The sequence below is a fragment of the Macrobrachium nipponense genome, chromosome 40 (genome assembly GCF_015104395.2).
Source record: "Macrobrachium nipponense isolate FS-2020 chromosome 40, ASM1510439v2, whole genome shotgun sequence".
Classification (NCBI taxonomy): domain Eukaryota; kingdom Metazoa; phylum Arthropoda; class Malacostraca; order Decapoda; family Palaemonidae; genus Macrobrachium; species Macrobrachium nipponense.
The window spans coordinates 33,274,025-33,289,820 of record NC_061101.1 but is presented as its reverse complement, the minus strand read 5'-3'; the positions used below and the strand labels follow the sequence as shown (position 1 = coordinate 33,289,820).

Sequence of the window (15,796 nt, the reverse complement as noted above, 5' to 3'; positions counted from 1 at the left end):
ACTATTATGGACAAAGCCAGCAGGAACTTTCAGAGATATGAAATAAAACAAAGTTAGAATATAAAATTATATGTCTCTATTTTTTATATAATACATCATGGGCTATAAAACCTTACACCTAATTGCATTGTATATGTTGATTAAAACTGGGTAATATCCAGGAAGTATGAAGTCTGAATGAATTTCTACATTACCAAGTAATTGGATTAATTACATCCATTACTAATGGCACCAAAGGCAAGAGACAAGTTAATCAAACTCCTGTACATTTCATAAATTCTGGTCTAATAAAGTTTTAATGATTACAAAAGTTGTTCTTTGTACTTAATGAGACAGCACTAAAAGTGTAGTTGTGAAGCATTAACTTTTTGAAGTTTTAAGTAGAATTCAGTTAAGTGGAATTCAGGCAGTGGTATAGTATTAGAATGAAAAATATGAAACTAAAATCCTTCAAGTTCTCCCTGATTATCACCAACATTATATTTCACCCAATCTAGAGCTATTGGTGCTGACAGCATTGCATCTGATATGGCAAAGGCATCGCAAAGGGCAAGAGCATCTGGTGCCAGGGCTCGGCATAACTTGCGAGAAATTTCTGTAACCTAGAAATAGGAGAAAATGTTAAATTTGTTAAACATTAAAACCACCAATGTCCTACAAATTACTCCACATTCTAGTGAGAACAAAATAAAATAACACTAAATTTAAATGGGATTCTTTCCTGAATAGCCAACTCAACATTTTCATTTAAACTTAGAATATTGTCAAAAGCATGTAGACTAATTGCTCTATTGAAAAACTGAAGGATTCTAATTTTTAAAACTGAATACATTTTGCTTCATGTAATACATTATCACTTTAAAGGTGGTACAATATTAATATCACACCAAGGTATTTCAGACAATTAAAAAGTGCAAGTAGGTTCTATGAACTATCCACATTCTCATTTAACCTAGTGGAATAAATTTGATCCCAAATGCATTTTAATGTTTTAAATAATTTGGCATGAATAAAATCCATACAAAATACTACTAACCTGAGCAGCAGTTTCTTGGGAGATCAGGCCAAGTGCAATGAAGTCTGCCATATTCTTCTCTACAATATCAACCAAGAAAAGATGGTGCATGAGGGTCAAAACTGGGCGCAAACTTGGTTCACACTTCTCAATCACTAATCCAAACTGTTGAGAAACATCAAATTTTCATTTGCTTTCAATAAATCTTAGAATGCAAAAAAATTATTTTTATAAATCTAAGAAAACAAAACCCTTCACTGTACCAACTTAGCAATTTTTTTCTTTTGTACAATGCTTTAGTTCAAACGGCATAGGCCAAGTTATACATTTGATCCATTTGTATGATTAACAATCCATTTGGATGATGAGAGAGTGACATTCATTATCTATAGGGTGCAAGTCACCTGCAATATTCACATCAACCCAAGTTTTAATATGTATCATCCCCCCAAATTTTTTATATCTTATTAAATAACAACACTGCTAACCTGCTTATGGGTAAAATATTATTGTTTAAATATTAGCAGGATGAGGCACACAACTTCAAAACTTTTACAGGGTTCTTGTTTGGTTAAAATGCACTATATACAGTGACACCTATGAAAAAATAAGATTTATGGAATAAGAACTTTCAACACAATTTACATGCTCTCGTTTGCCTTTCATACTAACACAAATGGAGACTCGGTAGCAGAGGTGCAAAATGTGTTAACATTTTTATGGAGGTAGTGTATCAGTTTTTCTAAATGGCTAATATCTCTTCAACTAATAAAAAACAAACACCTTACTTACTAAATCTGAGTAGGAATTCTTTGAAATTAAATGTCTGCTTTGACTGACAGTGGAGATGGCTGATGTTTACTACAAATATCAAATTACGCCATATGTAATGCCATCTTTCAACCTCTTCTCATAATTTGTATGAGTTTTGAAAAAAGTAATATAAGTTACATTTTACAATACAGTGTTGTAATTACCAGAGGTTAGCTAGTTAGTTGTTCCAAATTTTGCACAGGTTAGCTAGTTAGTTCCAAATTTTGCACAAGATTTTCCCTCTCATCCTCAAGTACTTTTTACTCTACTCAACAAAAATAATTTTAATATTCATTACATACAAATAAGTACAATGCTGCCACCTCATGGATAAGAAAATAAACTAACCTGGTCTGAAATGAGTCTTTCACCAAAGGCTTTAGCAGACCCTTGCACAAGATCTGATTCTTGCATCATCCAAGTATCAAATAAGCCTTCCTTTCCTGCTGCCATCAACTTTTTGCCAAGCATCTGACGAAAAGTAATACATATATAATAACTTAACCAAAGCCAAAAACAGTCCTAAAGACACAAAGAGTTATGCATTATAAACTAAATGAATCAAATGGCTGACAGAGTCAAATTTTAAAGGTATGATTACTCCAAGGACTGCTATAAATTTTGAAAACAATGTGGGGTACTAAAATTCTATTATAAACAATCAGTATCAGAAAAACTGACCATTGCTAATGCCAATGACACATCACAGCTGAAGTTTTCTAGTTTCATGCTGCATATTAATTTAAATGTAATAATGCAACTGAAAAATATGAAAAAAAAAATAGAAAAAGACTTTTGTTAAAGACTTTAAAATGACAAATTTTCTAAGACAATTTGTATATTTCATAACTACAAACCTTCAGTCTTAACAATAGAATAATTTATAGCACCTAGTTGGATCTGGTTAAAAAGCAGATGAAAGCAAGGAATCTTGTGATATCTGGCAACGCATGCGTAGCTTGGGTGAGGAGTGATCAAGGACCACGCCGCTACGCGTGTGTTTCTTTGACCGCCTGGGCGAGAGTCGTGTTAACCTCTCTTGGCCTTTTCCCGGTTCATTGCCCGTTTCGCTTGTGTTTAGTGTGTGTGTGTTTGGCTGATATTATTGGCTTCTTCTGCTCCTCCTTCTCGCATCAAAGTATGTGCCCCGGAGTTCCAGGTTTTCTGTGTTCTCGTATTTTGGCTTCGGCAGCGACTGACCCTCACATAACGTGCAGTAGGTATTGTTCTAATTTTTTTACTATAACGAATCCTTGCACGGAATGCTGGGCATGGCCTAAAGAGCAGTGGAAGTCGTTTTATGGCAAGAGAGAACATCAGAGGGTTTCGACTCTTCCCAAAGCTTCGTCTCCTGCAGTGTCAACCCCCATAGTAGTGTTGTTCTTGTGTCTCCTTCCTTTTCTTCCACTGATTTGTCGCTGGAAGTATCGGGAGGTCACCAGGCTGATGTTTGTAATGTAGCCCCTTCTTCCTTGGGAGTTAATTTGATTCCTGAGAGGGGTGAGGCTTTTCCATCAATCTCTTTTCTTCCAGAGTCGGAGGCGTCCAAAATGGCAGCGATTTGGAAGACGCTCGGGCTAGGGGGTCCCCCATCCTTGGAGAAGTTGCTAGCGCATTTTGTGAAGGCTCACACCCCCCTCCCCGGACTGGCCAGGCCATCCCCCCTCCTCCCGGCCTCGTCTTCGTGGTAGCCAAGGTCGGCCACCTTGTATTGCTCCGCCAGTGACTGCTGCCGCTTCTTCGAGTCAGAGAAACGCCGTAGCATCAGCCCCGTTGATGACGTCACAGGATCCGTCTTTTTGTATTCCTCCGCCAGTGGTGTCTGATTCCCCCTCGCACCAAGGGGAAGCGTGACGTCACCACCACTTGTGATGTCACTCTCATCGATGATGTCTCTCCCAGTCGTCTCCTCTGATCTGCCTGTCTCAGCCGTGACGTCATCCCTGCCACCAAGTTCGCTATATCTCCCTTCCTTGTCATCGGAGCCTTCTCTGGCACATCAGTCTGAGGTTATATGCCAGGCAGCGCTTCAGAGATTGGACTCTGTTTTGGATGTGAAGTTGGCTGCCTTATTGGTTGGGAGGACTGGTAGGAAATGTGTTGCTTTGTCCCCGCCTCCTGAGAAGAATTTGTATAAGAAACCAGTGCTGTCTTCCTCTCCCTCTTCCCCCTCTACACCCCTATCTTCGCCTACGAGGGAGGAACAATGCAGACGTGTTCCCGAGTGGCTGGTGTTTCGGGCAGTGTTCGAACCTCCCCTGCCCTTGCACATGATGTAAGTGCTCCTTCTTCTCCAAGGCCTATTCGTGGCCGTAAGGATCTCAAGGCGCCTGTCAAGAGGTCGAAGGTAGTAAGCGCAGAGTTGGTGCAGCAGGAGTGTTTGCCTGCCTCTCTCACTGGTGCTTCCAAGAGTTGGACTCTAGGGGATTCTCCTTCAATCTCGGGTGTTCGGGATTCCCCCCCATCTCACGTTTGTATGTCCGCCACGCCCGTGACCATTCATGGCACACGTTAAGGAGTCATCTGTTGGGGTAAGTGATGTTCCTAGTGTTATAATGAGTTTGTCTCGGAAGCCGACGCATGGACCCAGCCCAGACAGGTTAGTTGGGGTTTCAACTGTTTGGCTGCTACTCTCCCATTATTTAGTGGGAAGGTGCCTTAAGAGGAGCGAGCCTGCACATCCTTCTCGTCGTCGGTCTCCGTTGCCAGAGCAGGAGCACGCAAGAGTTTTTGTCTTCCTTTTAGGAAGTTGTTGATCTCATTCATGGTTTAACAATTTGGAAAGTAGGACTCAGCTCGGTTGTCTTACACTCCTCCTTGCTTGGAAGCCTTAGTGGGAACTACTCAGGATCCCAAATCATCTCTTCAGCTTCCTTTGTTGGGGCACGTTCAGTCAGTCTTGCAGAAGGTTAACGCCTGCTACGAGCTCTGCTTTTCTGTTGTCGGGCCATCTTAACCCAGCCGCCATTTGCCTGAAGCTGGTTTGACTTTGGAGCAGGTGAGGTCGGTGGCTCCGTCCTTGTCTCTGCAAGATGCCTCAGCATTGGAATCTACGGCAGCCTCCATGTTGCAGACGGTTTCTTGGCTGGACTTCTGGTCTGTGGTTATTGCCAAGATAGCTTCTGACAGGTCCCCGGAAGGGTTGGTGAGTGCACCCCTCGCTTATCAGTCGGGTTGCAGTTCGGGGGGGCAAGGCATTTTCATATTTGGCTCACCTCAGTGCTAATTTATGGGCTAACCTTCTGATTAGAAGGGACGCGGCTCTGTCTAGAATGGAGTGATCGCTCGACACGGAGTCCTTGCTGGCATAGAGGAACGGAGATCTGTTGAATCCCAATTTTTGTTTCCTCGAACAGAGCTCGAGAATGCGAAAGACCGGTGCTGGGCTGACACCAAAGACAGACTGGTGCACCAGGCCGTGTCTAAGTCGGAGTCTCGTCCTCGGAGACGTCTGGCTCCTCCTCTTTCCCCTGTCCAGCAGCAGTCAAGGAGATCGTCGCCTGGTAGGCCATTGAGGACTTCGAGTTCGGCAGGGCCTTCCCATTCGACTCAGCCTAAGTCAGAAGATCAATGCCCCTTTTGCTCTCGTTCCTTTAAGCCAAGAAGGGGCCCAAGGACCAGAAGTAAAGGGGGCCGTAGGTAGGTTAGGCGCCTCTCCTGCTCCTGCACCGGTTGGGGGGTGCCTGGCGGGCCATTGGGCCAAATGGAAGAGTTATGGGGCAGAGAAGTGGGTGGTAGTTGTCCTTCGGGTGGGATACCTACTGACATTTGACTTCTCTCCACCTCTGTTGGGACAAGCCACAGCTCAGGAAGGCATACCCTCCAGATTCTCTGAAGTTCTTGGCTCTTTGGGAGGAAGTGCAGAAAATGCTGGACAAGGATGCGATAGAGGAAGTGGTGCGTCCATCCCCGGGGTTTTACAGTCACATCTTCTTGGTGTTCAAGGCGTTGGGGAGGATGGAGGCCTGTGATCAACTTATCCACCTTGAATCACTTCATCAGGAAGACACGGCTCAAGAAGGAGACCCCGCGCTTGGTGTTGGCAGCCATGAGGGAAGGTGACTTCATGCTGTCGATAGACTTAAGGGACGCATACTTCCAAATCCCTGTTCATCCCACATCCAGGAAGTTCCTTCACTTCTCTCTTGGGGACAAGGTCTTCGAGTTCAAAGTCATGTGCTTCAGGCTAACCACAGCCCCTCAAGTGTTCACAAGGGTCTTCTCTCTCGTGTCAAGTTGGGCCCATGCTTAGGAGATCCGTTTGCTGAGGTACCTTGACGATTGGTTAGTCTTGGCAGTTTCCAGGGAAAAGCTGCTGCAGGACAGGGATTGTCTACTTCGGTTCTGTCTGGAACTGGGCATATTAGTCAACCAGGAAAAGTCAAACCTCGTACCCAGTCAAAGGATCCTCTACCTGGCATGGTCATCGATATGACAGTGGCAAAAGTTTTCCCGTTGGATCAGAGATTGGAGAAGTTGTGGGTGGTGGCGCGCAACTTCCTGTCAGAATCACATCAGTCAGCTCATCAGTGGCATGTTCTTCTGGGAGTGTTGTCTTCCCTGGAGAAGCTGGTCCCTCTTGGGTGTCTTCATCTTCAGTTTGTGCAATGGAGATTTGGAGAGTTCTGGTCTCTGGCGGGGGACTCTCCCGTTAATGGTTCCTCTGTCTCTGGAAGTGAGAGAAAACCTTCACTGGTGGCTAGACGACCAGAATGTTCAAGGGTGTCCCTCTGCGTTCTCTTCCACCGGACTTCCTTCTGTTCTCGGACGCCTCGCAGGTTGGGGGGCTCATTTAGGCGGCCTCATCGCTTCAGGCGTTTGGAGTTTGGAGGACAAGCAGCAACATATCAATGTCTTGGAGTTGAAGGCAGCCTTCCTGGGTCTGAAGGAGTTTCGGAGGAAGGTAGAAGGTCATTCTGTCGTTCTCATGTCGGGACTCAACACCACAGTGGTAGCCTATGACAACAAACAGGGAGGCCTGGTTTCGTGTCAACTTCACGCCTTGACTGTCGAGCTTCACCAGCAGGCGGTCAGCAATTTGGTAAAGCTCTCAGCCAGGTATATCTCAGGCAAACGGAACGTGGTTGCAGACAACTTAGTCGCCGGGATCAGATCCTAGGCACAGAGTGGCCCCTTCATCAAGTGGTGGCAGACAAGCTTTTCCAGATTTAGGGGAGACCCATGCTGGACCTTTTTGTGACCTGCTTCAATAGGAAGCTAGAGATGTTCTGTTCAGTGGTTCCAGATCCTTAACATTGGCAGAGGATGCATTCCAACATCCCTGGGACAACCTGGAGGTGTATGCCTTCCCTCCTTTTTGTTCGATCTGTCAGGTTCTGAACAGGCTAATGAGTTCACAGGGTCTCAGGATGACTTTGGTAGCTACTCTGTGGCCTCAGGCGGAATGGTTCCCAGATCTGTTGTCGTTGTCAGAAGTTCTGAGGGAGATTCCCCCTTGGCAACATCTCCTGTGTCAGCCCATGCAGAAAGGTTCCACCAGTCAGTAGAATCCCTGTCTCTTCACAGTTGGAGGCTATCAAGTATCTCCTCCGAGCGAGAGGCTTTTCTCAGAGAACAGCAGGGCATATGTCCAGCAGTCTTAGAAAGTCGACCTCCGCGGTTTACCAAGGCAAATGGGCGATCTACTGTGATTGGTGTCGTAAACGGGGTTTTTCTCCACTCGCAACCTCTATTCAGCAAATAGGCAAATAGTAGACTTTTTAACCTTCCTCAGAGACGAGATGCATTTGTCTGTTTCTGCCATTAGAGGCTAAAGGGTGGCCCTGAGTTTGGTGATACGCCTTAAGGGTATCGACATCCCTTCCTGGGAAACTTTCCCTGTTAGTTAAGGGGTTTGAGCAGTCAAATTCTCCTAGAGAGCTCAAGCCTCCGACATGGGATGTTTCCTTGGTTCTTAAGAGCTTCACTAAGAATCCATATGAGCCCTTGCGTCGCTCATCTGACAGGTACCTGACGCTCAAGACCGTTTTCCTTCTGGCCTTGCATCTTCCAAGAGGGTAGGAGAGCTCCACGGTCTGAGCTATGAGGTGAAGCACACCAGGGGTTGGGGGTCAATATCCTTCGAATTTGTCCCGGAATTCGTGGCCAAGACCCACAGTCCCTCTGTGCATGATGACAGGTTCACTTCGTTTTCCATTCCATCACTGAATGACTTTGTGGGTGGTGATGCTCAAGAGCTTTTGTTGTGCCTCGTCCGGGCCCTGCGTTGCTACCTTAAAAGGACTCGGCACCTTAGACGAGGCTGCCGCAGACTTTTTGTTAGCACAGGCTGTACAAAGAAACAGGTGTCGAAGAATACTAACTCTTTTTGGATATGATTCCACCACCATGTCTGTGCAGGCTAGAGCACATGACATTAGGGGTATTATTCCCTCTCTGGCTTTCAAAAAGAACTTGGCTGTACATAGAGTGCTGAGCGCTGGTACTTGGTTACACCAGTCCACGTTCACCTTTCTATCTTAAGGATGTTGCCCACAGATCTGCAGACATGTTTTCCCTGGGTCCTGTGGTGGCTGCCTAACAAGTTGTGTAATTCATAGTTGCCTTTAACAGGGCACCTTTGTATCTTACCTAAGATGATTGTGTGGATGAGAGAATGAGTGAGTTGGCTGGTCTCCTTCTTTGTCTTGTACCTTTCCTTCTTCCTTCGGGCGGTTTAAGGATATACATGTCATTCGCTGGATTGGTCTGATACAGGTGAGTAAGGTAGTCATACTGATAGTGTGGTCGTGTAATATACAAATATCTTGCCCGCTATTTGGTAGCATATGCTCCACTCCTTGGCAAGGAGGGGTTGGGAGTAATACAAACCCTGGTGTCTTGGTTTGTTATTGGACAGTCAAAGTTTCTCTTTGGTTCCCTATACAATGGTTCTCTCATATATCACTGTATGTCACTCAGGTTCTAGTGGTTAGATAACAATTTATCTAGCTTCTCAACGGGCTTCAGTCCCTCTCCAGATGTCATTTCTCTAGGAGCTGGACTGGTGGGTAAGCCCCAGCCGGTCTAGGATGTCTTGTACCTCCTCCAAGTATGAGTCTATCCTATTGTTAAGACCGAAGGTTTGTGCGCATATGAACAAATGACAAATTTTCTCTATACCCGTACATTTGACTTTCTTCTTTAAGGCAATTGAAGTACTTTCTTGAAAAGAGCTAAATATTAACATACTCTACCATTCATCAAAAGATATAATATTATGATTTTTTGGCAACTAAAATTTTTTCCACAAACAAAACCTGATTACTTGTTATTGGCCATTACATGTGCTATGAAATCATCCAAGCCTCTTCACTCCATCTTAAAATAAAGGAAGACAGAAAACAACAGGCAGCCAGCAGAACTGCACTTGCAAGGGTGAATCTCATATTTTAAGCCTACCATATGTCTCATTATACTTGTGTTGTCTAATCCAAGCACTATATGAAATTAGTTGGGCTGGGAGATTGGAGGTTGTATTACTAGTAATGTGCTTGGAGGAGAAATTTTGTTTTAGAAAATAATTGTTTTACCACAAACCCATTACTTATATTATATCAGCATCTCAATTTAGGTGGATAGGATCAGGTTACTAAAAATGCTGGAATCAACTAATTAAGACATGGATCTTACAAGTCTTAATTAGTTGATATACATAAAAGGTTTTTGCTTTCACTGATATAATTCACAGTGGTATGTCTTAGAGTGACACAGATTCTTATACAAGAGGTTGGTCCCAAAGAACTTGCACATAAGTAACAAGTTTACCATATACCCAAGTCTTAATTAGCTAATTCTGGTGTTTTTAGTAACCTGATCCTTTCCACATAAGTTGTAATTCAGATTTTATGTAAGTAATGGGTTTGTGTAAACTCATTACTTTTGTGAAAGATCTTTGGGATTGACCTCCTATATATTATGTAGAATCTGTCACCCTGAAGACATACTACAGTGAATGATATCAGTGAAAGCAAAAACCTGATATGAATATCAAATTATAGTGTCCAGCTTCCTTATCAGATCCACAATGGAATGCTGGGGGTTAGAAGTCTTACAATGACACAGGGTACTTCAAAGGAGCAACCAATGTAATACAGGTCAGCACTCATCTATTAGGTCTGATGTAGTCATAAAACCATAGAAAGTCTACATCATAAAGAATGCCACAACAGATGAACAAAAGGATGATTAAGGTGATGAAACTACAGAATCTGCACCCACATATTACCCTTTACTTCACTTCCATTCCAAGTTCTTTTCTTCCATCTTGCTGTCCAAACTATGCTTAGCTATTACTACTTAGTGCAACAGCAGGGTTTTCTCCCACTTCCAGCTTTAGATCCTTGTACTTCATCTCATTTACTTTCTCAATCTGTCATACTGTCCACCCACTCCAACTACATTTTTCACTGTCTTAAGAAATGAACAGCCTGCCACTAAAGTTACACTGGCCTCAAAATTGTTTAAAAATTGAGTTGAAAGTGCTTGGAGCTTGTGGGAAGGCTTAGCAACTTGTTTTCCTTCGCCACTGACCAATATCTATATATTGTACTGGAGTCAGCACAGGATAGTATTTTTCATTTCTTGGTATAATACCAGAGACAAAATGGTAAAGGCAAAGGCTTAGTCAGTTACCTAGGATTTTTGTCATGAGAAAGTTAGCTGCAATGACAGAACTAATAAACTTCCAAGCTGACTAGTCACAAAAGCCAGGAAAAGATTGTCTTCATTCACTGTTACGCTAACCAAAGAAGCCTATTAATAAGCCCATATAGAGGCTTATTAATAGGCTTCCATCTCGAGGGTTTACATTTACATTCTTAGTTACTGTTTTAGCAATTAGCAATATCCTTGGGAGAAATGTCACAGCAGTTCCTATGTAATTTAGCCCAACATCACAGACTATTACCAGTAAATTCACACTGCATAAAGTATTCACTAATCTTTCAGTAGCTAAATAGTATCTCAACTTATCAAAAAAACATTCAGGCCAAATCAATTAAACATTAACAAACAATAAAATTAACAATTTGTTAATATAACTTACTTTAAAAAGAAGGTTTTCCCTTCTGTTCATAAGATCATGCAAATACTCAATGTTGGATGGGTTGGCAGGAAGGTCAGCATTGACATTAAGGGGTTTAAAGGCCGCTAGTCTTTCCTTGGCAACCTTCTGCATTAAAACACTGTTGTCTCCCTCAGCTGTCATAGCAGCATGTGCTAAGCCCAAGAATGTACCAAATCTGATAAAATACAACTTAGTTTAAACAATAAATTATATGAATTTTACTTTACACTTAAAATTAATGTTCACATCTAATACATCCATCTGTTCATATATAATACATTCATCTGTTCATATATAATACATTCATATTGTAATTCAACAAGAACTAGTACATACTATATATTTCATAAAATTCCACAAGTTGTATCCAATGATAAAAAAAAAAAAAAAAAAAAAAAAAAAAAAAAAAAAAGTCATTCAAAATATCAACTCCCATATAATTATACAGTATTTTCATAAGGTTGGTCCCAAGGAATAGTTCTAGATTTAAAGGAAAAGTTGTAGCAGGGGTGCTGCAAGACTTTAGTACTGCCTTCATATACTGCAACCCTCAACTGTGCTCCCCTATGAAGTCTCTATGATACTAAATTCAATAATATGCAAGAGAAGCAAAAATCATGTACCTGTTTACATGATAGGTATCCTTGACCCCCACATCGTTCTCTGCAGACAGATACCACTTCTTCCAAGTTCCATGATGCAAGAGGTTTGATTACACAACACATTGTCACTACCTCTGGGTGCTCAGATCCATCTGGTTTTTGGAATGCCCAACGACGCTTGTTGAAAGATAAAGATAATAAAAATAGCAGTAATTTTGCACTTTAAGAGTACTTTCATCACTCTAACAGAAACAGCCTTTAACATCTGAAGTAAAAAAGGACAGATTTATTTCATTTCCAAACATAAAATAATCTTATACTTACTTTTACATAATCTAAACCAAAGTTGATAGCGTATGTTCTGGCCAAAAGTGGCATAAGTGCTCGCTGCTGCAACTGGTATTGAAGGATAGACATGTCAGATTTTCCTCTGGGACCTGTAAACATAAGCATGAACCTCAGACAAACATTTAAAGTTCTTCTTATCTGGACTAAGGTTCAACAACTTGTGTATATCTTTCTAGCATGTACATTACAAAAATATGGATAAAGTAAAATCCCAATTATCTGGGATAAATCATCCTAAGCATTAAGGGCACCCTCAAATCACTGACAAGTGCAGTATTTGACTTTATTGGCTGAAGCTCAAAAGAAACTAAGGGCTGAGGCTCTCAAAAGGGAGTTCAGGGTGACATCAAAAGCTTAAACAGTAAATTTTTGGGTGAACCACAATGACCTAAGCCTTGATTTGATGCAGAATACAATAGCTATTGCTGGTAGCACAGTCATCAAAATTTTGCATAAACTACATCACTTCATTAAGGTAACCACTCATTTTTTATCCTTCTTCACTAAATGAAACAAAGTAGCTGCTTATTTTAAGGGGCTGGCCGGAACCCCTATATAGGGTGGTATAGGGCGAAAAATGCAAAGTCATGAAAAAATTCATGGAGCTTCATATGGCAATTGAGAATACGTATACGAAATATTTTCGTCAAAATTCCTCTTACTTTCGTAGTTACAGGGTAATTAGTTAACGTAACTCAATAAGCCTAAAACATTTATCCGTACAAGAAAATGCAATATTTCTTCTATTATCGTAAATTTTGATAATTATTGTCAAGAAATTGGGAGAAATGGCATCTGTAGACATTCCCCGAGTTGAGAAGGAGACTTCAGGCTCAGCTACCAAGTCCAGTCCTGATTTAGTGCGATCACAGACTTCAAGTAGTCTACACGTCCCATTTCACCTCTGACATTCGCCTGCCTTTACGTATGTTTGTGTATGTTTCGGCAAGAATTTCATCATGCCAATGAGGAAAAGACAAGGAAAACATCTCGCTAACATACAGACGAATAAAAATCGCTCAAGTACTATTACAGCATATTATAATATATGCGTAGTTAGTGAAGAGAGGGGAGGGTTGCTTAGTAACGCTCCCGTCTTGCTTGACAGCACACGTCACACTGTGCTAATGCTACGATCTTTGAGCAAAGAGATCTTCATTTATGATAAATAACAAAGTTTTGGTTTTTCAATACCCAAAATGGAATATGAAATTCATAATAATCATGATTTATTAAATTGTCCGTAAAAAAAAAAAGAGTATGCCTTCGAGTTTCACCTCTTGACATTCTCTTGCATTTACGTTTGTTTATCTTTGTTTCGGGCAAGAATTTCATCATGCCAAAGAGGAAAATACAAGGAAAACATCTCGCTAACATACAGAAGAAGAAAATTCGCTGTAATACGCCGAGTTAGTGAAGGGGAGAGAGAGAATTGCGTAGGAAGGAGTGCCCCATCTTGCCTCAAGCAGTGCCCCAGGCTGCGATAAATGAGCAAAGGGATCATCATTTTATGATTAAATTATGATAAATAAAATAGTTTTGGTTTATTAATACACAAAAAAGAAATATACATTCATAATAATCATTATTTATTAACAGTCTTTATAGAAATACGAAGGAAAACTTTGAACGCCCGTATCTCAAAACTATACTTATTGACCTTCAAAATCTATCTTCTCACTTAGTTTTAAAGCTATAACATTGAATTTGGATATAACTCAGAAAGACATTATAGAACAATCAAATAGAGCCCTTTTTTTCCAATTTTTGTTTTGTATTTTTTTTATAAATTTTTTCTCTTGATTTATAGGTTTATTTTTTTTACCATATTGAAAAAATTCATATCAAGCAAAAAAAATGACTTTCAGAAAAAAAAACTCTCCATTCGATTGGAGGTCTACATCAGGTCTATATATGGTAGTAATCCCAGGTCTTAATATTAAATATCAAGGGAGGAGATAGAATTTGAAAAATGGTTATTTTCGGGATAAATCGCCCTGGCGTCACAAAACCGAAGGTCAGAGGCGAAATCATATGCGGTTTGGAGATGTCCCAAGTTACCTTATTAAGTGGTATGAATATCAAAGTCTTGTCCTTAAAAAAGGGCATTAGCCGGCCGGCCCCCTTAAGACCTTTAAAATCTAAGTATCTTGGTCTTTGACCAATTTATTCCAGCTTAATAACCAGAGTTGTGCTCTTCATTTCCTTCCATGACTGAAAAGCCAGCACTGAATGGCAGCAATGAGATCAAATGCTCTGGGTTTAACCATTCTTACTCCCAGGGTATCTTCTCTATCTGTTTTCTTGATTTATGGCTATAATCTAGTACATACTTGAATTATCTGAAGTAACATCTTGCTGGGTGCCACAAAAAAGCTACATCTGGCCAACCTACATCCCTATCTCTTTGTAAGATAACTGAATAGGGACATTACTGAGCAACAAAAGGGCTCACATTCCACATTCACTTCCCAGCACCTTGGTCTGGTAGCAGATAATATACTATGGTTGGTGGTCTTTGTGATGTTCTCAACTTTATTGCTGTTATTTTTGTATTAATTAGCATGGCATCTCAAAAGAAATATGCAAAAGTTTTGTTATCTTTTGAATAAAACTCTGACACATAAAAATTTAGTGTTAGACAATAAAAACAAAAATTCTGACCATCAAGGATTGGTTGTTTTTACTCCTTTCATTTGTAAGACCTCACCTATCTTTTTCTCTCACTAAAATCATGGAACCCACAGATGCAAGATCAATATAGCATAAAATATCTTAAAAAGCCAATAAATACTACTATGTATGCATAGAAAATGACAAATTTTTAATCAATTTGTTTTTTCATAGCTAACAAACATTCTACCTTAACGACAGGATAAATCTGGCACAAGCTGGAAACCAGTTAAAAACAATCAAATATTGTAAATGCAAAGAATCTGTGGCATCTGGCATTCAATGCATAGCTGAGGTGGAAGCAAGTCGAGAGACTGCACTCAAGTCCAGTGATGCATCAGTCATTCTTCCAACCCAGGGTGAAAAGTAAGAGGGGCAGCTAGAGGTGGGCAGTCAGTGTTAAGACCTCAGGTTTGTTAGCTATGGAAAATACAAATTTATTAAAAATTTGTCATTTGTTCATATACAGAACAAACCTTCGGTCTTAACAATAGGATAGACTCATACTTGGAGGGAGGTATGAGAATCCTGAACCGACTGGAGGTTCGGCACACCCGATCATTCTTCTTGGAAATGAGATTGCTAAAGAAGACCTAAGCCTTTGAGATGTTAGATATTTGGATATCTAACACTCAGTCCACTGGGTTCAAATACAATGAAACTTGACCAGATTCATTGCATTCGCAGAAGTCCAAAAGAACTACATACGTATATCTGTTCAGGCAACAAACCATGTCGGCCACGAGAAACAAGTTTGCCACGACTCCTTGCTCCCCTTGCTGGAGAGAGGAGTTTTAAGCTACTGAGAAGCAGATTTGCATGTTGTACGAAACATGAAAGTGCTGTAAGAGCATGGCTGCAATGCTCACCTGCATCAAGCCAGTTCCAGCGTATGATTTGTCTATTCTTCCAACTGCCCAAAGGAATGAAGAAAGGAGAAAAGGGAAAGACAAGAGGCCAGTCAACTCCTCATTTCATACTCCACACAATCATCTTAGGCAAGATACAAACTATCCCGCCAGGGGCACTGGATGAGACACTTGTTGAACAGCCACTACTGGACCCTAAGAAAATTTGTCCAAGGATCGTGGGGCAACACTTCATGCAGAAGAGAGTAAAAGTGGTTTGAGGTAGTAATGAACTACCATTCAAATACTATGAACAGATAACTACTTTAAAATGCCAAGGAGGAACGTATTCCTCCGGTATCATGCACTTCTGTATGCACCTAATCAGTGGGAAAACTTGATGAAAGGGTGTTCTAGGACACCTCTTCTT

General features: G+C 41.1%; 1 protein-coding gene across 1 annotated transcript in view; it reads right to left on the bottom strand.

The window, feature by feature from the left end:
• Window positions 1–53: 53 nt before the first annotated feature.
• LOC135212213 (uncharacterized) overlaps window positions 54–15,796 on the bottom strand; it is a 36,466-nt gene continuing 20,723 nt past the window's right edge. The window contains 6 exon segments of the mRNA XM_064245655.1: window positions 54–602; window positions 1,037–1,180; window positions 2,177–2,299; window positions 10,875–11,073; window positions 11,523–11,674; window positions 11,822–11,934. Of these exon segments, the coding sequence (XP_064101725.1) occupies window positions 441–602; window positions 1,037–1,180; window positions 2,177–2,299; window positions 10,875–11,073; window positions 11,523–11,674; window positions 11,822–11,934 (893 nt within the window). The 3' untranslated portion in view covers window positions 54–440.